This window comes from Bos indicus x Bos taurus, chromosome 2 (assembly GCF_003369695.1).
Source record: "Bos indicus x Bos taurus breed Angus x Brahman F1 hybrid chromosome 2, Bos_hybrid_MaternalHap_v2.0, whole genome shotgun sequence".
Classification (NCBI taxonomy): domain Eukaryota; kingdom Metazoa; phylum Chordata; class Mammalia; order Artiodactyla; family Bovidae; genus Bos; species Bos indicus x Bos taurus.
This window is the reverse complement of record NC_040077.1, coordinates 125,952,456-125,974,299: the sequence shown is the minus strand read 5'-3', so window position 1 is coordinate 125,974,299 and position 21,844 is coordinate 125,952,456. Positions and strand designations below refer to the sequence as shown.

Below are 21,844 nucleotides of genomic sequence, written 5' to 3'. Positions count from 1 at the left end.
AATGCACAGAGGTTAACAGAGATGACCAAGAAGGTCCCTTGGAAGACACTCAGGGGTGGTTTCCTCCCTTCAGAAGTCACGATTGCCAGGTGAGGTCGGGGCTGAGAAGAGCACTTCCAGACAGGGCATGTGAGATGTAAGGTGGCGCTTTTCTGGGAGGCATTTTGGGAACATGAACACAGAACCTAGAAAATGTTGGTAATTTTATTTCTAGGACTTATGTATCGTAAGTTAAAAGTCAGAGACTCAGACAAAGGTTAATCACAACCTTATTTATAATAGCAAAAAACTGGCAACAACTTAAAGGCTAACCGTGGGAGTCTGGATAAACACTGTTTTAACCACACTATAGAATATTATCATGTAGACATTAAAAAAGGTTTTTCCAGTTTTCAACAAGGACCTTCTGTGCACACAGGGAGCTCTGCTCAACACCATGTGGCAGGCCTGGACAGGAGGGGAGTTTGGGGAAATAGATACACGTATGTGTGTGGCTGAATCCCTTTGCTGTCCACCTGAAACTACCACAACATTGTTAATCAGTTATATTCTAATATAAAAGGTAAAAAAATTCTAAGATTTTTCTAGTTCTAATTACCTGAAAAAATATTAACTGCAAAAAGGTTATAAAGCTATAACAATATATCCCACATATATAAATGCTATAGCTATCCTTCCGAATGTATAGAAAAATAAACTGAAAGAAAAAATATATATTTATACATTTGAATAGAAAATTTATTATTTTCATTTTCCAAGTGTTTTCTTTTTCTATTGGGGGAAAAAAAAAGAAATCTTAAGGACAGTTGTCACTTGCTGCCAAATCGAGGGTAGTCTTTCTCTGGTGGTTTAGTCTCTTAAGTCGTGTCTGACTCTTGTAACCCCATGGACTGTAGCCCGCCAGGCTCCTCTGTCCATGGGATTCTCCAGGCAAGAATACTGGAGTGGGTTGCCATTTCCTTCTCCAGGGAATCTTCCCAACCCAGGAATCGAACCCAGGTCTTCTGTATTACAGGCAGATTCTTTACCAACTGAGCTACAAGAGAAGCCCTAAAGTGAAAGTCATTCAGTCGTGTCCGACTCTGCGACCCCATGGACTATACAGTCCGTGAATTCTCTAGGCCAGAATACTGGAGTGGGTAGTCTTTCCCTTCTCCAGGGGATCTTCCCAATCCAGGGATCGAACCCAGGTCTCCCGCATTGCAGACGGATTTACCACAAGGAAAGCCCAGTCTTTCTCTGACCCTGCCTATATCATGCTGAGCAGACCTCACCTGGAACCCAGATGCCTCTGCTTTTCGGCATTGTGCTGTCCAGCCCGTCCTAACAGGCGAACAGAGAATCATGTTGCTATCAGTGGGAAGTGGTCAGAGCTCCATCCACTGGAGGAGACACACCCTTGTCACACCAAGGCCTGAAAATAAAGCCTGGAGTGTTTCCATCCTTCCCCACTCACTGATGCTGAGGGTGCTTGCATATGAGGCCATAAAGTTCTACATGACGCCTTTCTTCCATCTGGTGTGCTTTGGTGGTGGCTGGGGCCTCTAGTTCGGGGTAAGCATCAAAACCCCTGACCACAACTATTGGTACCAGCTTCAAACACACAGCACCCACCCTCACGCCTTAATTGATGAGGGATTTGTCCAAGAGCCTGGGCGTCATGATCCCGGGCTCCAAGCCTCACAGGTGACTCACAGACAGCCCCAGGCAGTGCCTCCTGGCCTCAGTTTCCCTGGCTTGCCCTGTTGATACTCCCCACCTACTGTGTACAGTGTTAAAAGGGGTGAGGTGCTTTGAACTCCTCAGATGAAAGAGGTGGGGGAAGTAGCACCCAGTTATTATCCTGTATCCTGCCAGGCGTGGGAGTCCAGGTCGACTGCTTTCACACTGCTCCAGTCCGAAGAGCCTCCTTATGGCCCCTTCCTCTCTGCCTTCTGCTCTGATGGCCAAAACTAAGAAAGCAGAGCTCAATCACCATTTCAAGTCCACTTCAGAACAGTTCCCCCTGATTTACAACTCAGGAATACTTTGCTGCTGCTGCTGCTGCTGCTGCTGCTAAGTCGCTTCAGTCGTGTCCGACTCTGTGCGACCCCCATAGACGGCAGCCCACCAGGCTCCCCCGTCCCTGGGATTCTCCAGGCAAGAACACTGGAGTGGGTTGCCATTTCCTTCTCCAATGCATGAAAGTGAAAAGTGAAAGCGAGGTCGCTCAGTCGTGTCCGACTATTAGCGACCCCATGGACTGCAGCCTACCAGGCTCCTCTGTCCATGGGATTTTCCAGGCAAAAGTACTGGAGTGGGGGTGCCATTGCCTTCTCCCAGGAATACTCTACAGGTGTCTAAATTCTTTCTCATGAGTGGCTACAAATCCTGTGGGAGAAGGAGCTGTGACTTTTCACCACTAAGGATTCGCCATTTAAGAAGTCAGCAAAGCGAGTGTGAGAGAGCCAGGCTGACCGAGGTTCAAACTCCTCAGTTTTCTGTTTCCTCATATAAAGTGGGGGTTAGCACCATTCCCCACCTCATCTGTAGCCCTAGGCGTTCCTGTGAGAGTCATATGAGGACTGTCTGTGTGGAAGCTCTTTGTGAAATGCGAAGCCCATCCCATGTGTTAACAGGCCTGAGTGTCTGCAAATAAGAATACTGGCACAACTGCCATCTGTCCCCTTCTGCCTCCAGGCTACAACTGAAAGAAAATTAAAATTAAAAAAGAAAAAAAAAAAGAAAGAAAAGAAAGCCTGGGGCGCCACCTACTGGTTAAAAATACGAATCGCCCCCAACTAGCTGCAACACCCAACAAGAAGCAAGTACCAGTATTTCCAACCTGAAGTCATCGTTTTGCCACAGCCTTCATACCGTATTATATACTAATATTTTTCTTTCAACAACATATTTTGTATAAGTAACTTCATTTTAAAATAAACTTTAATCATTACTATAAATGGAAAACTAATTAACACTTGCCCCTCAAAAGAATAAAACTGTGAAATAAATACAATGAAAATAAACCATTGCAAGATCTGCTAGGAAATGGTGCTTGTGAAAGCTCAGGCTTGAGTTCACTGTTAGCGCTGAAGATGGACAAAGGAGCACCACTGGAGACTGGGTCATCCCTCCAGCATGGTCCTGGGCTTGGGGGCGAGCCTGCCCTGGAATACCAAGAAACAGGCCTCTTCTGGGGAAGGGTGGCCTTCCCACGTTCCCACCTCCCTTGGCCAGGGTAGCGGGAAGAAAGTTTGGAAGCCACAAGAAGTAGAAAATAAGCTCTTGTATTGCAGCACATCCCATCACAGCCCAAGTGGGTCAGTGCTGAATGCCCAGTGGCAGCATCCAGAGCTCATAAGGGTGTGACTGATGCTCTGCTTTGCGACACGTCTGGCTTCAGGCCAGAAGTCCTCTGCAGGCCTAGGTATCCTCATGCCTGTCTCCCAGCTCTAGCCCGGAGGGCTGCTCTTGGATCTGCTGCAGCTGAGCTGTCCAGCTGGTCACTGGGAGCCGCCACTCCCCCCAGTGCTGGGTCGTGTGTCTCGTCCTCCGGAGCCCAGCTTGCTGCTACAGCTGCATGGCCTCCTGCTCCACTGACTGCTCTGAGGGCGCCAGGTACTTCTCCTGGAGGCCCAGGGTGCTGATGGGGGGCTTGTCAAGGCTGACAGCACAGGCAAGGATGGGGAACTGGTCTGGGCAGGATCTGATCTCTGTGATGCCTGCCTCCCAACTGTGTCTGGCAGGTTCCTCCCATCCTGTTCCCTTCCTCATAATTATAGCTTCAGGCCATGGGGACCAACTGGTCTGAGAAGTCCCTTGAAGCAACCAGACTCACACGCTCCTCTTTGTGCCTTTTCCCCACAGTGCTAAGCAGCAGAGAACTGGAGCGCGCCAACCTTCCGGCTCTGTGTTGTGGCACGTGCTCTGGAGCCATGCCCCTCAAAGATGGCACAACCCTCAGCTCCCATCCCTGCTACCCACGTGACAAACCTGCCCTCTCCTCTTCCTTTTTTGGCCTCAGTGAGCACAACCACCCCGAAAAGTCAAAGTGTTAGTTGCTTAGTCATGTCTGACTGCGAACCCATGGACCACAGACCATCAGGCTTCTGTGTCCATGGAATTCTCCAGGCAAGGATACTGGAGTGGGTAGCCATGCCCCTCCAGGAGTCAGAGGTTTTCCCCATCCAGGGATCAAACCTGCGTTGCAGGCACATCCTTTACCATCCAAGCCACCAAGGAGGCCTACAACCAGCCCAACCACCTGGGAGTCTAACTTCTGCTCCACCTCCTTCTATCCTATAACCACCTGGTCACCAGCTCTGGTTGTCTATCTCCTTAGTATTTTTCCCAGGCCACACCCCTTTTTCTATTCTCATACTAACATTTCATCCGTTCTCACCTGGAGACTAAAAACGCTCCTGCTTCCAATCACATCCCTTAAATGCACTTTCTGTACTTGGAGGTGCTTTTCAAAAATGGACATCTGATCACATCACGCTCAGCTCATCGGGAGGATGCTGGTTCCCACCAGCCACCCACAGACCAAAGTCCACACTCCTCCACTGCCCACCTCCCTTGACCACTGCATCTCCCCTTCTCCTTCAAGTTCAAGACACCAGGCAAACTGAAGCCCTCGTGTCTCTCCCAAGTGACCAGTGCCCCTTCATGGCTGGGCCTCTGTATTTGTTGCTCCTTCTGATCAGATTCCTACTTATCCTCAGGTACAAACAACCCTGAAGCCTTCCAAGGGACCAGCCACCAGGGAGCCCACTGGTCAACAGGAAACCAATCATCTGTAAGGGCAGACGTGGCCATTCCTCAGCCCCTGGCCTTCTGCTCTTGGCCACGGTGGAGGCTGGTGAGGAAGGATACGAGGAGAAGTGGAAGTCAGCTCCCATGGCGGCAGACATCATGGCCTCCAGGCTCCGCTGCTCCTGGACCCCAAAGCAGTAGCCGTTGGCTTTATCCACAGCCTGCAGCACCTGCTGGATACTCTCCTTGTCCTGAGCAGGGAGGAGAGAAACAGAGGTATGTGGAACTGAGGTTGTACCAAACCAACTGCATTCTCCAAATATGCCCCCTCCATCTTGCCTCGTGAAGCCTTTAATCCATGCAGCTTCCTTGGCCTGGAATATATCTAGTGTCGCCAGAGGCCCGACTACACCCCTTCTTTCCTAACTGCCAACTCACCCAAATTAGAACAGATAAGCTCCTCCATGCACACTTACCATCCCCTGGGTTGATCCCCACTGTGGCTATGAGCCTACCATCTTACTATTAACAAGTTAGTAACTCCCCCATTGGACTGTGCACCCTTGGAGGTCAGGAACCTGTTTGCCCAGACATCCCCAGTGCCTGGCACAGCATTTAGCTAACAGCAGGCACCCGTAAATATGCATGTAACTTATTTGTTCCTCCATATAAAAGTGGTAAGGATGGTCCCTATATCACATGATGGGAAAGAGATCAAAACAGTACATGTAACAGTCCTCAGCACACACACACAGTGTCTAATACAGAAAGCCTTCAACAAGCTGTAAATTGTACGATTAATATTATAGGGTTCACCTCCTCACTGTAGAGGAGAGAAGTGTGGCATTAAACAGAAGAGACAAGTTCTTTAAGTCCACCACAGCAGAAAGGATAATCTAACACGCACCTTTTCCTCCCAGGTTCCCTTTGCAGGGTACAAGGTGAGAGGCACAAGAGTTGGGTACTACTTTGCAAAGTCAACAGTCAGTTGCCCATCTGGAAAGAGCCTGAAAGACTTGTCTCTGGCCTTGGTCAAGTCCCTTGCTGGGCACTTTCTGAACCCCTCCATTTTCACACAGAGGAGGTAACATACGTGGAGAGAACCCAGCAAAACAGAACAGACAGGGCCAAAGTCTGGTCCACCCTCTTTACTGGAATCCTGCCTCCCACTGGCCTCGAAGCCAATGAGACTGATGAGCTGAGACCAGGACAAAGACTACTGTTCGAGGCCTCCACGCTTCCTATATCCTTGGTCTGCAAGTGCAGTCCCAGGCACGTCAGAGCCGATAGCCAAGGGAGGAGTCGTTCCAGTGCCTAGTACAAGCACACCTCGGAGATACTGTGGGTTGGGTTCTAGAGTATTCCAATAAAGCAAATCCCATCATCAAGCGAGTCACATGAATATTTCGGTTTCCCAGTGCATATAAAAGTCGTGTTTAAGCTCTACTGTAGTCTACTAAGTGTACAATTATGTCTAAAAAAAAAAACCTTAATCAAAAAGTACTTTATTGCTAAAAAATGCTAACTATCATCTGAGCCTTCAGTGAGTCATAATCTTTTTGCTGGTTGAGGGTCTTGCCTCCATGTTGAAGGCTGCTAACTGATCAGGGTGGTGGTGGCTGAAGGCTGAGATGGTTGTGGCAGTTTCTTAAAATAAGACAATAGTGAAGTGTGCAGCATCAATTGACTCTTCTTTTTATGAACCATCTCCCTGTAGCACGCAAAGCTGTTTGACAGCATTTAATAGCATGACAGTAGAACTTCTTTCAAAACTGGAGTCAGTCCTCTGAAACCCTGCTGCTACTGTATCAACTGAGCTCATGTGATATTCTAAATCCTTTGTTGCCATTTCATCCTTCCCAGTTATCTTCACCAGTAGGTTCCATCTCAAGAAACCACTTGCTTTGCTCATCCCTGAGAAGGAACTTATCCATTCAACTTTTTTCATGAGATTGCAGCAATTCAGTCACAGCTTCAGGCTCTTTTAATTCTAATTCTCTTGCCATTTCTACCAATCTGCACTTACTTTCTCCACAGAAGTTTTGAACCCCTCAGAGTCACCCACAAGGGCTAGAATCAACGTTTTCCAAACTCCTTTTAATGTTGATATTTTGACCTGTTCCCATGAATCACAGATGTTCTTAATGACATCTAGAATGGGGATCCTTTCCAGAAGATTTTCAATTTACTTTGCCCAGAACCATGAGTGGAATCACCATCTATGGCAGCTATACCCTTCAGAAATGTATTTTTTAAATACTAAGACTTGAAAGTCAAAACGACTCCTTGATCCATGGGCTGCAGAATGGATGTTGTGTTGGCAGGCATGAAAACTTCTCCATCACAGCCCCTGGGTGAATAGGTGTCTTGTCAATGAGCAGTAATATTATGAAAAGCATCTTTTTCTCTGAGTAGTAGGTCTCAATAGTGGGCTTAAAATATTTAGTAAAACATGTATGCAGATGTGCTGTCATCCAGGCTTTGTTGTTCCATTTATAAAGCACAGATAGAGCAGATTTAATAGAATTCCTAAGGGCCTAGGATTTTCAGAATGGTAAATGAGCTCTGGCTTCAACTTAAAGTCACGAGATGCATTAGTCCCTAACAAGAGTCAGCCTGTCCTTTGAAGCCAGGCACTGACTCCTCTCTAGCTACAAAGTCCTAGATAACACCTTCCAGTGTAAGGCTGTTTTGTCTACACTGAGAATCTGTTTAGTGACGTCACCTTAATTATCTCAGCGAGATCTTCTGGATCATTTGCTGCAGCTTCTCCTTAGCACTTGCTGCTTTACCTACACTTTCATGTTACTGGGATGGCTTCCTTCCTTAAACCTCAGGAACCAACCTCTGCAAGTTTCAAACTTTTTTTCTGTAGCTTCCTCACCTCTCAGCCTTCAAAGAACAAGAAGGAGTTAGGTAGGGCCTTGCTCTGGATTGGGCTTTGGCTTAAGGAAATGCTATGGCTGGTTTGATCTATTCAGACCTCTAAAACTTTCTCCATATCAGCTTTCTGATATGCTGAAAGATTTCTGTTGTGCTTTCTTACTGCTCCTGTGTTCACTGAGCAGCACTTCTGATTTCCTTCATGAATTTTTCCTTTGCATTTACAACGTGGCAAACAGTTTGGCACCAGAGGCCTAGCTTTTGGCCTTTCTTAGCTTTTCGACATGGCTTCCTCACTGATTTTAAGTATTTCTAGCTTTTAAAGTGAGAGACGTGAAGCTCTTCCTTTTACTTGAACACAGAGACCAGTGTAGGGTTATTAACTGGCCTAATTTCCACACTGCTGTGTTTTAGGGAATAAGGCGGCCCAAGGAGAGGGAGCGAGATGCGGGAACAGCCAGTCAGTGAAGCTATCAAAATACATGTCAAAATCCACACGCCATCTGTGGATTAAGTTCACTGTCTTATATGGGTGTAGTTGATGGTGCCCCAAACGACTGTAGAGAGTAACATTAAAGATCACTGATCACAGATCATCATAACAAATATAATAATAATGAAAAAGCTTAAAATATTGTGAGAATCATCAAAGTGTGACATGGAGACATGAAGTGAGCAAATGCTGTTGGAACATACACTTGTTGAATGCAGGGTTGCCACAAACCTGCAATTCATTAAAAAAAAAAAAGCAGTAGCTGTGAAGTACAGTAAAGTGAAGTGCAAAAAAACTGAGATGTCCTTCGGGACTTCTCTGCCGGTCCAGCAGTTAGCACTGTGAGCAGTTAGCACTCTGAGCTTTCACTGTCCAAGGCCCAGGTTCAGTCCCCGGTTGGGGATTCCACAAGTTGCGCAGCATGTCCAAAAAAAAGAGAGAGAGAAAGAAAAAAAAAGACGTATGCTTGTACCTGAATATTGAGAGGGATGAAGGAGACTAGGCTGTAGTCTTCAATGAGCTGCACCAGTTTCTCGTTGAGCTGCCGGTAGTGGCGGAAGAAAGGATCCGAAGCAAGATGGTCCAGCAGGTAGGAGAGGTCCAGGACCTCTGTGTAGTAGTCCAGGTTGAAGGCTAAGAAGAGAAACTGGTTAGCACAGGGAACTCTATTCAATATCCTGTGATAAAGATAAACCACAATGGAAAGAATACGAAAAAGAATATATGTATATGTATATGTATAACTGAATGTTATGTATGTATAACTGAATCACTTTGTTAACACAACATTGTAAGTCCATTATATTTCAATTAAAAAAGAAGAAAGAGAAGAGAAACTGGTATTAGGAGCAGTTGGCATCAGGCAAAGACCTGAGAACAGAGAACGTATTTTTTTCTTTCTTCCTTTGCCTTCATTCACTCACTCATTCATTCATTCATTCAACAAATATTTGTTGAGGCAGTGAAATTAACTTACTAAGAAGAAAACAACTGATTTCACTTGTTGGCGCTGCCATTTACCAGCTCTGTGGGCAGTTACCCACCTCATGAGGCTACTGTGAGGATTAACTGCCATAAACCTCAGTGTCTGGTTCAGAGAAGTGCCTGATCAACGGTAATAAGACTGAACATGTACCAATAACACTGCTTGGCCCCTGCCTCACGAGGCTCACAGCCAGGCAGTGCCCCCAGGACCAGGCACACACACTCCAAGTCATCGATCTAGCAAGCTGGCCTCTTGGGAAAATGACTTTCCCTTTCTGGGCCAGTTCCTTCTTAGCATAAAATGAGAAGATCAGAATAGATGACTCAGAGGTCCCTGAATTCAGTTCTATGAATACAAACTTCCTCTTAAGAGAAGGAAAGTGGGCCTTCCCGTATTATCCATTTCTGCCTGGAAAACTCAGGCAGCTGGGAACTCAGCAGGTCTGTCCCAAAGTCAGTTGAGGGAATCTGGCTGTCGGGACCAACTGACTCACACCCTGAGCTCTGCTTTCTGTATTCTTACCAGCCCTGATTAGAAACTGACACCCCTGTGTCTGCAAGGAAGAAAATGTGGCCATTCCAGCAAACTTCTTGGATTGCCTGACAGGTATGTTTCTCACTGAGAATGGAGAAACTGCAGCCAGGTACACTGGCACTTAGATTTCCTCTCAGCTAACATGCTAGCTTGGGCTATTCATGTAACTTCTCTGGGTCTCAACTGCCTGATCTGGTGTGTGCCTCCATCTCTTGTGAGGATGACTGGCAAGAGTCAGAGCTAGAAATGCAGAGGACAAACGTGGCCATCGGAATGGAGGCTGTGAAGGGGGAGAGAGGCATAAATCTGTACACAGATAAAATGGGGTGTCTGGGCTTGCCAAGAGATGGACCAAGACTCTGGGCTGAGGTGGCCCCTCCAAGGTGCTGACATCCTTCCGTGTCCCGACGGGCACCCAGTTACCCTCCCTGGACAAGGCCCCGACACTTCACTCTCTCCACAACCTCCTTTCAGCTGTTCTCTCCATTCTCTGTGGCTGAAGATGGTATTTAGAGAACTGATGCTCCAGTCAGGAGAGCACTAATTTTGCAGGAGAAAAAACGCTGGCTGTTAGAACCCTAGGCAACACCCCTGCCTCCTGCCAGCCTGCTTCTCCCTTTGTTGTTCCCACCTTTATCCGTCCACTGGTTCGGTCAGAAATGTGAGAGGCATTCTTAATTCCTCTATGTCCAATCCACCAGCAAATCCTATTTCCTGAGTTAAGTTTTATATCTATTTCCTTCTCTTCGTTCCCACTAACCACCGCCTGGGTTGCTGCAAAAACCTCCTATAGGATCTGTTTCATTCTTGCCTCTTTCAATTCACAAAGAAGCCAAAAGGGCCTTTTCAGTTCATGGTGTTCTCCTGCTTCATATTCATCAATGGCTTTCCTCTTTAGCCCCTGCCTACCTCTCTGACCTCGCTTCCTCCTATCACTCTCTGAGCTACACTGGGCTCCCCCACTTCCCATCCCCTTTCCCTTGAACACAAAAAGCTCTTTCCCTAAGGGCCTTTACTGTTACTGGATCCCCTGTCTAGGACACTTCTGCATTGACTGGCTTTTTTTTTTTTTTTACTACTCAGCTCAAATGGTACAGTTCACACCCTCCTTCTCATTCACTCACTATGCATCATTTTCTTCTAATTCCTTCATAATACATATCACCATCTGTAGCTCTCTTGTCTCCAAAACCCAGAATAGTATCTGGCACGGAGGGGCACAAAATAAATGGGCAGGGGTCAGATCTGCCTGTGGCTACTATCACCAGGCCATACACAGTCCCTGGAAGCGGCTTCCTTCAGCAGAGATCTCTGCATCACTCCAGCCCACCTGCTGCCCTGGGCTTCCAGAACAGGATCTCTTACCCAGCTTCCCATAGTGTTCAATGAGGTCCATCTTGGAGAGGAGGTTGACGTGGGGCAGCTCCACATGCAGCATGGTGGCCAAGGAAGTACACAGTACCGAAATGAACTTGGCAGGGTCTGTGCAATAGTGAGAATCCACCAGGTGAACAGCAGTCAGCTGGGAAGAGAGGAATGGAAAGGTGTGAGAGTGGCCCAGGGAGGCAGGGAACATTAGGGCCTCTGTCCCTCCCATCAGATTTGGGACTTCTGAGGGCAAAGGGCAAGTCTTCCCATTAGTCTCCTCCTCCTTCTGTTTCATTCTAACAGCCACTGCTAACCCTTATCCCAGGAGAGGTGGAACACTTTTTCCTACAAGATGCCTTGCACTGAGCCTCCCAGTGGGCACTGCATCTGACTCCACTGTTTCACTTTCTTTGCCTACCAAGTCACAACAACAATCATCATGCCACTTTCCACTTAAACCCTTCTATACTCCCAATAATCCCCAATTGGGTAGTGACACATCCATCCTACAGATGAGAAAGCAGGTTCAGAGGGATTAAACTGGCTTGCACAGGACCACATAGTGTGGAGTCAGTGGCAAAGCCAGAATTCGAACTCACACCTGTTTTACTTCAAAGCGTCTGGGCCCCTACCTCACTGAGGGACATGGGGGCGTGGCATCTGTCCTCCTCCCTTTCTCAGTTCTTCCATCTGCAAAATAGGCCCGCCAGACCCCAGACGCACCCTGAGGTCCCACTGCGTCATCTGGGAGAAGATGCTGCGCAAGGCTCCGTGGTGCGTGCAGAGTTCCACTTGGCCAGGGCAGTCGAAGAGAAAGTAGTGGCCGCGCAGGGGGTCAAGCTTGGCACGCAGCCAGTCCAGGTTGGCCTCTAGGTACTCCATGCAATAGAGCAGGCCGCCGTTGGGGCCCAGCTGCAGCGCGTCCATCACGTCGCCCAGCCCCACCAGCTCGCCCACGTCCACGGCGCACTCGTATGGCAGCCCCTCGTTGGCTGGGTCCAGGTTCACCACCGCCACGCGCCGGCCCAGCGCGCGCAGGAACTCGCTCATGCCCAGACAATACGTGGTCTTCCCCGAGCCCGGCGGGCCGATCACCGCCTGCCCAAACGCCGTGGTCGGAGCGGCTCCCGCCATGGGCGGCCGGCACACGGCTCCGTGCGGAGCAGCTGAGCGCGGCAGGGGAGGGAGGCGGGAGCCACACCGGAGACGACCTCTGAGGGCAACGACGGGATCCCCCAACGTGCGCTTCGCCCCGGGCTGGCCGCGATGCCGGGGGCTCGCCTGAGGAAGAGGAGGGAACCCACGCGCTGTGAGGGGATCAGAAGGCCAGGTACCGACAGGACCTGCACCCGACTTCCGGATGACGTCGGGAAAGCCCGGCCCGGAGAGGAAGTCCCGCCCTCACGGTGACGACATAGCTTGGCGCCGAGAGCTGTGGAGATAAGCCCCAAGTGGTGACGCTGGGGCGTGGAGCCGATTGGGGGCCCTGCAGGGACCTTTCCGGGGGTTTCCCCACCGTACTCCTGGCCCAAATCCGAAGAGAAAGAGAAATTCGGTAGTTAACCTTTTTATTCTCCCGTTAGGAGACCCGGCACATCTGCGGCGGGTTGTCCGCTGCCCCGGCCCAGCACTGGAGCCCGCCCCAAGACCGTCTCTTAGGAACATGAGCCCTCTCCTCTTCCGTGTCCTTAACGCCCCTCTTTCTGGGCTTCATGGTAACCTCCTCCCAGTAAGGTTTTGCTGATAACCTCAGCCAGTCCAGCTTTTCAAGGGGCTGGGGGAGGCAACAGAAGCAAGCCCAAAAAATAGGGACTAGGGTTAGGAGACCAAGGAGGAGGAGTCATTAATTCCTTTCATTAAAGGGAAGTATATAACGGGGGTTTTTTGTAAAAATGTCCCTGAGGTAGACAACCAGAAGGCAAGTTCTGAACAAAGCATCCTGAACAACCGTGCAGACTGCTGCTCCCAGAGTTCTTTCTGCCTTCAGTGGAAGATAAGGCTGGGCACAGGGCTGCCACTGTGCAGTTATGAGTGATCCTGATTAAGGGGGAGTCCTTGAACCTTTCACTCAGGCTCTGAGAGGCTGTTCAGTGCACAGCTGGAACTCCTCACAAAAGCCTCTGTGCGAAACTTCATGCTGGTGGGTGGCTGGCGGCGGAGCAGCGACTCTCCTTGGTCCTGGGGTAGGGGCTCATCGTAGATGGTGGAGATTAGCCCCAAGCCAGTTCCACGGGGCCTCTTCGGTTGCCCAAATGGCTGGAGCTTCTCTCCATGGTACCTGAAACAAAAAAAGGGCTCTCCGTGAGAGGGTTGCTCTCTTACCCCAGTAAAGGGGTTGGGAAAGAACAGGGTAATAGCTACTATGTATTTCTTCAGTTCAGTCACTCAGTTGTGTCCGACTCTTTGTGACCCCATGGACTGAAGCATGCCAGGCCTCCCTGTCCATCACCAACATATCTGGTTTGTCCCAAAGACAGAGCATTGAATCTCCTGCCCCCTCATCTTATCTGTTGATGGTGCCAGCAACCAGGGGCCTCACATACTGCTTTCATTTTAAATAGTACACAAAATTCAGAACAACTGTTACCACTTTGTGACTTACAGTCACTCCCTAAGAGCAATCATCAAGTCCAAATTCCTCAGACTTGAGGGAATGACTCCTCCAGGAGATTAATCATCCTTAATCAAGCTTGAGGACTCAGTCTTGAAAAGACTAGTGCCAGATCAACTTCTTCCAATTCTGCTTTAAAGTTCAGTCCCTGGGGGGTCTCTAGCGCCCAACCCAGAACCAGAGGGAAATGGGGAACCTGGGTATAGCTGAAAGGCTCACTTGGGCTCCCAGGGAAGTCCCTCAGCCGTACTCACCCCAATCCACGCTTACATCTGGGATGCTGGCCGTCATTATCCAGGGCGTCGGGAACGCCTGAGCACTGGCTGCCCAGGCCCTGGCCCTCAGCCCAGCCCTGCCGTTCCAGCACCTTCCGCCCAATGCCCTGCAGAGGAAAGAGAGAAGACTCAAGACATGGGGCTCCTGTGGGGGCAGGGGAGGGAATGGGGGTAAAGAAGGAAAAGAAAGGGGTCAGTGGGCTGGGCACAATGCTCACCTTGGTATGGCGCTCGAAGGTGCCCACCTGGTGTCTGATCACAGAGCCGGCCTCCTGGCCATCACGGAGCCTCTGTTCCAGACGCATTTGGACAGAGTCTCGGGCGTCTTTGTCTCCACCATCTGAGGAAGCAGAGCCCAGTTTGTGGAAGGGTCTCTCTCAGCAGAAGTAGGGAAAATCAGGTTTCTAGGCCCTCCTCACAAGATTTACATATTCATCTTTATAGTGTGTCATTACTGTATTTTTCTCATTAGACTGGGAGTTTGCCAAGAGGAAGAACCATGGCTGTCCCATCTTACAGATGAGGAAAAACTGTGGTGCAGAAAAGTCACAGAGCCAAAAAATGAGAGCTGGAATTAGGACCCAGGTCTTCACCTCCCACTCTGTAAATCACCCTAGGTCATTTTTTTTTTTTTTGACCACATTGCGCTGCATGTGGGATCTTAGTTCTTCAACCAGGTATCGAACCCAAGCCCTCTGCACTGGAAACTTGGGAATCTTAACCACTGCGAGGTCTCAACCCTAGGTGATTCTTGACTCCAGAATCTAAATTCTTAACCAGAGCCTGAACTCCTGATTTTCCCACTCTACTAGGGCCTGCCCATCAGAACCAGACCTCCCTGAGGGCTGTGCCCACATGTCCTTCCTCCACACAGAAAGAAAAAAGATGCTGCCCACAACCAGCACTTAATGCACTCAACTAGTGATCTTTTAAGAGACTGGTGCCCTGTCACAGACTCTGCTAAGCAGGTCTGGTAAAGTGTCACTGCACGGCCAGGGCACCATTCCATCTCCAAGTACTGCAAGCCCGGGCCCAGTACCTGTGTCGTAGTACACACTCATGTCCACATCCCAGTCATCAGCTGTCTGTTCATCAAAGTCTGCAGAGAGAAAAGCATCAAGCAGAGTGAACCAAGGACTCTCAGTTCTATCAAGAGTTAAATCTAGACATTCTAGAACTTGGAGTGTATATTCAAATCTCTCCTCTGGGAGGGTCACTCAGAATTGGGAGGAGGGCATTTTCTCCCCACTCCCCTGACCCCCAACCCCTAGAAAGGATGGCTGGTCTCTCAAATACAACAATGTAAGCCTCTTTCCTAGCCCTCTGGTCGGGCTCACCGCCAGCAGGGTGAGCAGCAGGGACCACCCCTGCCCTTGCCTGATGCTAGCATTACCTCCTTCCTCCTCCTGCCAGAACTGGGCGTCGGTGTAGAACACCAGGCCGGAGCCGCCCTTCTCCCACTTGAGCTCGATCTCCTCCTCAAAGAGCCGCTCAGAGGTCCGCTCCTGCCCCGTCACGTCCTCATGCAGTGCCACGTGCCGCTCCCACTCCTCACCCCGGTCATCATCCTGGGAGAAGGTGGAGAGAGGAGACCTGCCTGTCCAGCTTCCTGACCTGAGGCCCACAGGTAGGCAGCTGGCTGCACAGGAGGTCCTAGGGATGGGACCTCAGCTCTATTCCTCCCGATTTCTCAGAGAAGCAGCATGTTTTTGGCCCCTGAGGCCTGACCTGACAATCTCTCCACGCCCTGAGTGTTTCTCAACATACTTGGCCACTTCCCCTACTAGTCTTTTTTTTTTTTAAAGCTGCACCACACAGCAGATAGGGATCTTAGTTCCCTGACCAGGGACTGAACCTGTGTCCCCTGCACTGGAAGCACTTCCCTGGCATCCAATCTTACCCACTGGACCTCCAGGAAGTCCCAAGCCTGACTCACTCTTATCGTTGCACTTTTGGTCACGTCGCTCTCCCGGCCTCTCTGCCCTGCTCTTCCGCCACCACCTCCTTAATCCTCAAGTGCTTTAGTGCACATGAAGTCCCCTACACTGAGGCCCACAGCACTCTCACTGGTCTGTGAACTTCTGTGTTAATCAATATACACTGTTTATGCTTTTCTACATTATGTCACAAAGAAAGAAGGGACAAGAACTAATACCTACTGTCAACTGTGTCAGACCCTTCACATACCTTAGCTCCTTTAATCACCCGAACAACTCTGTGAATAAGTACCATTATTCCCGTTCTACAGATAAGGAAACTTCGATTTAGTGAAGCAAAGTGATTTGCCCAAGATGGTACACCAAGAGAGGGGCAGCACCAGCCTGCAAACCCATTCTGTACCATGTACCCTTTGCAGATACTGGTTCTTCCTCTTCAGGGAGACTGAAGGCTCTTGGAGGGAAGGAAATGAGCTTTAGAGGGTCTCTGGAATCCTGTGCTAGCCCCTGTGTTTACGGCTGCTTGACTGGACTTGTGGAATGATAGAATGACTCCTGGCTTAAAATCCTGGGGGCCCCCTGCCCCATTTAAACTCCAGGAGGCCTCAGGAATCACTGCTGCAGAGAAAGTGCTGGAGAAAAGGCATAACAGTACCACACTAAGGATGTGGTCCAGATGTGTTAGTAACTCTGAGCGGGGAGCTTTGAAGACATAGATCAATTGCTTTTTACACAAGGCACGCATTTAAAAAAAAGTTTCCCAATAAATAACAAAATCTCCTGATTCAATGGGTGAACAATGAAGTTTGGAGAAAGAGGTAGAAGAAATGTCTCTTTCACTGATGAGGTTAGACTGGAGGCTAGCGTTCAATCCACAGATTCAAGGTCAGAAAACAGAGGTGAGTTCTCAACATGATGAAAGCACACAGAGGTCAGACGAGGAGCGAAGGGGACTGGGTTCACATCCTAGCTCTGCCTCTACTTCCTTAGGTGATCGTATCTCTTAGTAGATTTCATCAATGAAAGAGACCCTCCTCACATGTCTTCTGAAGCAATGAAAAGATGCCTTTGAGAATCTTTGGAAAAAAGCTCTGGTCCCTTTTGCCAAAGGAACATACACCTGCACAAGCAAATGCAGTTTTATATTCAATGTCAGGGAGTTCCAAGTCTTTAGAAGCCTCCTGAGGACCCCAGGTTTAGAGCTCTTGGAACACACAATTGAAGAGTGGCAGCAGCAATGCGTTTGCCTCTCTAAGCTGCCAGCAAGGACAAGATGGTGCTCCATACTCACGTCATCTGAGTGTGACTCTTCTTCCTCTTCCTCTTCTTCCTCTGGCTCTTCACGGGAGTTGGATGGTATGTCTGCCAAGCAGCTTCCCTGGGGTATTTCCTCACCCTCGGCTGTGTACACAAACTCTTCTTGCTCCACAGTCTCTGAGTCCTCATAAGTGAAGGGCACATTGCCATAGCGCCGAGAGGAACCTGTCTTGGGGAACTGGAGCTGAAGCTGGGTGATGATCCGAGGGGGTAGGCGGCAGGCCCGGATCAATTCTAAAAAGACCCGCAGGGGAGTGCCAACATTCCCATTGGGCATCAGCACCGGTGGATTCAGCTCTGGCAGCTGCCTCAGGTCAGCCAGTGTGAAGGTTTCACTCTTAGCCTGGCGACTCTGCAGTTCCTTCCGGGTCTTGAAGGGAAAGGAGCCCAAACCTTGGAAAGCAGGGAGAAGAATGGCACTTGAAACCTGAAAGTCTCCAGCCACACGTAAGCCAGAAACTGGACAAGGCTTAAATCCTTTCACTAATACTGTTTCTCCCTTTCAAACATTTCCAGAGTCCTTTCCTCTGATTCCTGACCAGAACCACCTAGTAATTTTATGCCATTTCTCATCACCTCGGTAAGCTCACAGGTTTCTTTCAGATCTGGTTCCTGACGACCTTTTGATTCTCAACTGCCACTAACCCTCATCCCACGCACACCCTCATATCATGTGTTCCAATCACATCAAACAATTTAACATGCCCTGAAAGTTTTTGGACTTCACATTTCTGTATCTTTGTAAATACCACTTACTTTGAATACCATTCTTTCCCACAAACTCCTGTTTATATTTCAAGATCCAGATGGAAAGCCACATCTCCTAATCCTTCTAGGAAATCGGTTTCTCCTCTGCCATCTCACAGCAATGGGAGATAAAGGGCACAGGCTCCAGAGCAAAATGCCTGATTAATATTGTGATTGTCATCTTATAACATAACTTCTGCATCCTTCAGTTTCCTCACTTACAAAACGGGTGACAATAGCTCCTGCCTTATACGATTGTTGTCAGGCGTCAATAAGAAAATGAAAGGCTTAGAACAGTGCCTAATAAGGAAGCGTTCAGTAAATGTTAACAATTAGAATGGCATCCCTGTAACAATTATCTTTTTATAAATCTGTGTTCCTTTTTGAATTCGAAGCACAGACTGTGTCGGACTGTTTTCTACATACCAGCTAGAGTCACACTCAGTCTATAAATACAGGCTAGATTTGTTGAATGAATAAATTAGAGGGCCCTGCCCTGTGGTTCCTGTTTCCATATCAGTGATTTCCCAAGAAAATGGGAACAGTCCAAATAAAAAACCTTGTCTCTTCATCTGCGCCTTGCCAGAGAAGCCTGGCATGCTGCAATCCATGGGATTGCAAACAGCTGGAGACTGAGCAACTGCATCTTGCCAAGAGAGGACTGGGCGGCGGACAACAAAGAAGGGGCAACAAAAACAATACTTGACTTCCTTTTCACCCCTCTATGTCAGTGCAAAATCGAAAGGATCTAGGAATAGACTTAATAAACTGGAAAGATCATCTGAATAGGTTCCCCTCTCCCCAAGTTTTTCTACCGTGCAAACTAAGCCTGAAACTTTGTCCACAAATTATCTAAACTCTTGAAGAGCCCTAACGAGGGACCTAACTTATCTTCATCACTCCTCAGGAAAGGTACCTCTGTTCCAGTGCCCGTAGGCCAAGTCTAGTCTCTTTCCCACGGGTACCTGATGCCTCAGTAGGTAACCGAAGTCTGCGGATGAAACAACGACCAGGTAACCAAGTCCCCTGAGAATCCAGCCACCGGCGGCCCGAGTACATGCGGAGAAACCTCTGGGCTTGAGCGGCCCCCCGTACAGAGACAACACAGCAGCAGGTGCGGGTCCGGGTAGGGTTAGAGTCCTGAGTGGAGAGAGCACCGGCATCGTTGAGTGAAGTCTGGGCAAGACCCTGGCGGATAGGAGTTGGGGTACAGTCGGGAGCAGCCTGGGGAGGGGCCCGCTCAGGCCGATGCCGGTAATGGAAACAGAGGAAGCCACAGTCGCGTTGTTCCCGGAACTGGCTAAAGTAGTTCCGAAGCTGTGCTGACCGCAACTCCGAGGGGATACCGCTCACGACTAAATAAACTACCGCCTCCTCTTCCGCCTCGCTGGACACCGCCATCTTAGCTGTCACATGATCGGCTGGAACCAACTCTCGCGAGAACATCGCGAGCTGGCGCTGAGGCGTAGCAATATTGCGTATTCGGTGATGAGTCAGCTGGGATTGTGCCTATGGAACCGAGAGGTGGGAAGGTTCGAATGAAGTCGTTCTGTCCCTTTCCCACAGACAGGCAAGTGGTGATGGAAAAAAGTCACCTGAGAAGTGGTGTTACAGCGTTCTTTTACACTGCTGCTGCTGCTAAGTCGCTTCAGTCGTGTCCGACTCTGTGCGACCCCGTAGACGGCAGCCCACCAGGCTCTCCCGTCCCTGGGATTCTCCAGGCAAGAACTCTGGAGTGGGTTGCCATTTCCTTCTCCAACGCATAAAGTGAAAAGTGAAAGTGAAGTCGCTCAGTCATGTCCGACCCTCAGCGACTCCATGGACTGCAGCCTACCAGGCTCCTCTGCCCATAGGATTTTCCAGGCAAGAGTACTGGAGTGGGGTGCCATTGCCTTCTCCTCTTTTACACTAGTGAGGATCAAATCAGAAGTCTGAGGGAGGGACAGTGTTTAAGATTTCCCAAACCTAATTGTAATTATCAGTTTAGAGCGTTTTCAGTCCATTCATTCTTCCAAAACGTATTGGTGAACTCCCACAAATCATTTCGAAGAAGAGAATCCGGGGCTTCCCTGGTGGCTCAGTTCCCTGATATTTTCATGATAACGGGGAGCTGCAATATGAGAGGGCTTTCTGTTCTTGTTTTCATTATTCATCTTTGTACGTCTTTCACATAGTAGATGCTTAGGGAAAGCTGGTTGGTTGTTGGAGGCCTTGCTGCCGTTGGAAAGGATCAAGAAATGATCCCTCCCAGGGATCCTGCAACTCGGTAGACCTGGGTTCGATCCCTGGGTCGGGAAGATCACCTGGAGGAGGGCATGGCAATCCCCTCCAGTACTCTTGCCTAGAGAATCCATCCCATCGCCAGAGAAGCCTGGCGGGCTGCAGTCCATAGGGTCGTACAGAGTCAGACACGACTGAAGCAACTAAAGGCAATCCAATTGAAAAGTGGGCGGAAGACCTTTCACAGAAGAGAAACACATCTAATTAATAATGAAAGATACTCAATCTCGTTTCATCAAGGAAATATAATGAGACCCACTTCATAGCCAGCAGATTGGCAAACATTTTTAAATCCTCAAATCCTCTCTTAAATCCTGAAGATGTAGAGCAACTGGAGCTCCCTTACATTGTTAGAAGTGTAAACAGGTACCACTGCTTTGGAAAACAGTTTGGCATTACCCTATGGAACTCCACATATCTTTTGACCCAGAAATTCCACTTCTAGTTACATGTTTTGTTTTTTTTTTTGTAATTATTTATTTGGTTGCCCGGTGTCATCACTGCCATGTGCAGTCTTTCTCTAGCTGTGGTATGCGGGCTTCTCATCGCGGTGGCTTCTCGTTGTGGAGGACAGGCTCTGGGTGCATGGGCTTCAGTAGTTGAGTTGCCTGGGCCGAAGCATGTGGAATCTTCCCAGGCCAGGAATTAAACCTGTGTCCCCTGCTTTGGCAGGCAGATTCATATCCACTGTACCACCAGGGAAGTCCTCTAGTTATACATTTTAAAGAAATTCTTGCATGTGTTTATCAAGAGATGTATTGACAGTGTTGAACCTTGCTCAAGCCCTGTGATCCTGGAAAACAGTGGAAGTTAAGAAACCCCCTCCACCCTTTTGTGTTCTGGAACCAACTTACTGCAAAGAGACAACCTTCCTTTTACGACTTAGATAAAACTCATGAGTGCCTTCTTGTTTACCTGTGGCAAGGCTGGATACAGACTCCAAATTCCAATTCTTTGCCTCATAAATGCTTAGATGAACTGCTTTTCCCCACAGATCAATAAAAACAAAATGCTTGTTAACTATAGTTTAGCTTCTCTCCTTCCTCCAGGTCCATGAACTTTGCCCTGTGTTTCTCTCCCCCAGCTTGAGCTGCGGGCAACTCCTCCTTAACAGCTCCCTTGCCCCCGAAGAATAGTCTGGGTTCAGAGTAAAGCATTTTCTGACCTACTGTCTCATATGTCATTCCCAGTCATCCCACTTCGTCACACTAAGTTCTTTCTAGCTGTATTTACTCCTCCCTATGAAAGAAAAACTCTTTGCCTGACCCTTGAGGCACATGTGGATCTTATGGTTAGAGCTTCTCTTTGCAATAGCTTCCCTGTATCTATTACAGTAGTTCTTTTCCTTCCTTGCAATAACTGTTACAAATAAAATCTCTCCTTCCTTAGTCCAGGTTTCTTTTTATTTGACAGTATATATGAATTCATAGCTGCAGTATTTGTAAGAGCAAAAACTGGCATTTAGTACAATAATTTCAGGTGTATGATATTGAATGAAAATAAGCAAGTCAGAAAGCACAGAATATTCCACTTATATAAAGTTCAAAAAGTACAAATCAAAAACATTTTTTAAGGATACACATGTAAGTATACTTTAAGATCATGAAGAAAAGGGAGTTTCCTGGTGGCCTGGTAGGTTAGGATTCTGGGCTTTCACTGCCAGGGCCTGAGTTCCAT

General features: G+C 48.6%; 2 protein-coding genes across 3 annotated transcripts; both read right to left on the bottom strand.

The window, feature by feature from the left end:
* Nucleotides 1–2,907: 2,907 nt before the first annotated feature.
* Nucleotides 2,908–12,452, bottom strand: GPN2 (GPN-loop GTPase 2). Its single transcript, XM_027519466.1, has 5 exons — nt 11,724–12,452; nt 10,998–11,154; nt 8,586–8,746; nt 4,858–4,988; nt 2,908–3,625 (listed from the first exon to the last, which is right to left on the bottom strand). The coding sequence occupies exons 1-5, from the start codon at nt 12,132–12,134 to the stop codon at nt 3,553–3,555; spliced, it is 933 nt and encodes a 310-aa protein (XP_027375267.1). The 5' UTR covers nt 12,135–12,452; the 3' UTR covers nt 2,908–3,552.
* A 99-nt stretch (nt 12,453–12,551) lies between these two features.
* On the bottom strand, nt 12,552–19,309 carry GPATCH3 (G-patch domain containing 3). Of its 2 annotated transcripts, none has more exons than XM_027519441.1 (7): nt 18,853–19,309; nt 17,115–17,533; nt 15,280–15,454; nt 14,926–14,985; nt 14,105–14,226; nt 13,866–13,993; nt 12,552–13,278 (listed from the first exon to the last, which is right to left on the bottom strand). In XM_027519441.1, the coding sequence occupies exons 1-7, from the start codon at nt 19,286–19,288 to the stop codon at nt 13,065–13,067; spliced, it is 1,554 nt and encodes a 517-aa protein (XP_027375242.1). In that variant the 5' UTR covers nt 19,289–19,309; the 3' UTR covers nt 12,552–13,064. The 2 variants fall into 2 exon arrangements, with proteins under 2 accessions (XP_027375242.1, XP_027375253.1); XM_027519452.1 differs by having other exon boundaries at nt 18,804–19,275.
* Nucleotides 19,310–21,844: the final 2,535 nt, after the last annotated feature.

Excerpts from the sequence above, each read along its gene's own strand:
- GPATCH3 (XM_027519441.1), bottom strand. The coding sequence starts at position 19,288 with ATGGCGGTGTCCAGCGAGGCGGAAGAGGAGGCGGTAGTTTATTTAGTC. Across the intron at positions 15,455-17,114 it reads AAGAGTCACACTCAGATGAC|GATGATGACCGGGGTGAGGA; the intron begins GTGAGTATGGAG and ends ACCTTCTCCCAG. Across the intron at positions 14,986-15,279 it reads CTGGCAGGAGGAGGAAGGAG|ACTTTGATGAACAGACAGCT; the intron begins GTAATGCTAGCA and ends TTCTCTCTGCAG.
- GPN2 (XM_027519466.1), bottom strand. The coding sequence starts at position 12,134 with ATGGCGGGAGCCGCTCCGACCACGGCGTTTGGGCAGGCGGTGATCGGC. Across the intron at positions 4,989-8,585 it reads TCATCCCTCTCAATATTCAG|GACAAGGAGAGTATCCAGCA; the intron begins GTACAAGCATAC and ends CTCCCTGCTCAG. Across the intron at positions 3,626-4,857 it reads GCTGACTTCCACTTCTCCTC|CACCCTGGGCCTCCAGGAGA; the intron begins GTATCCTTCCTC and ends GCCCCCCATCAG.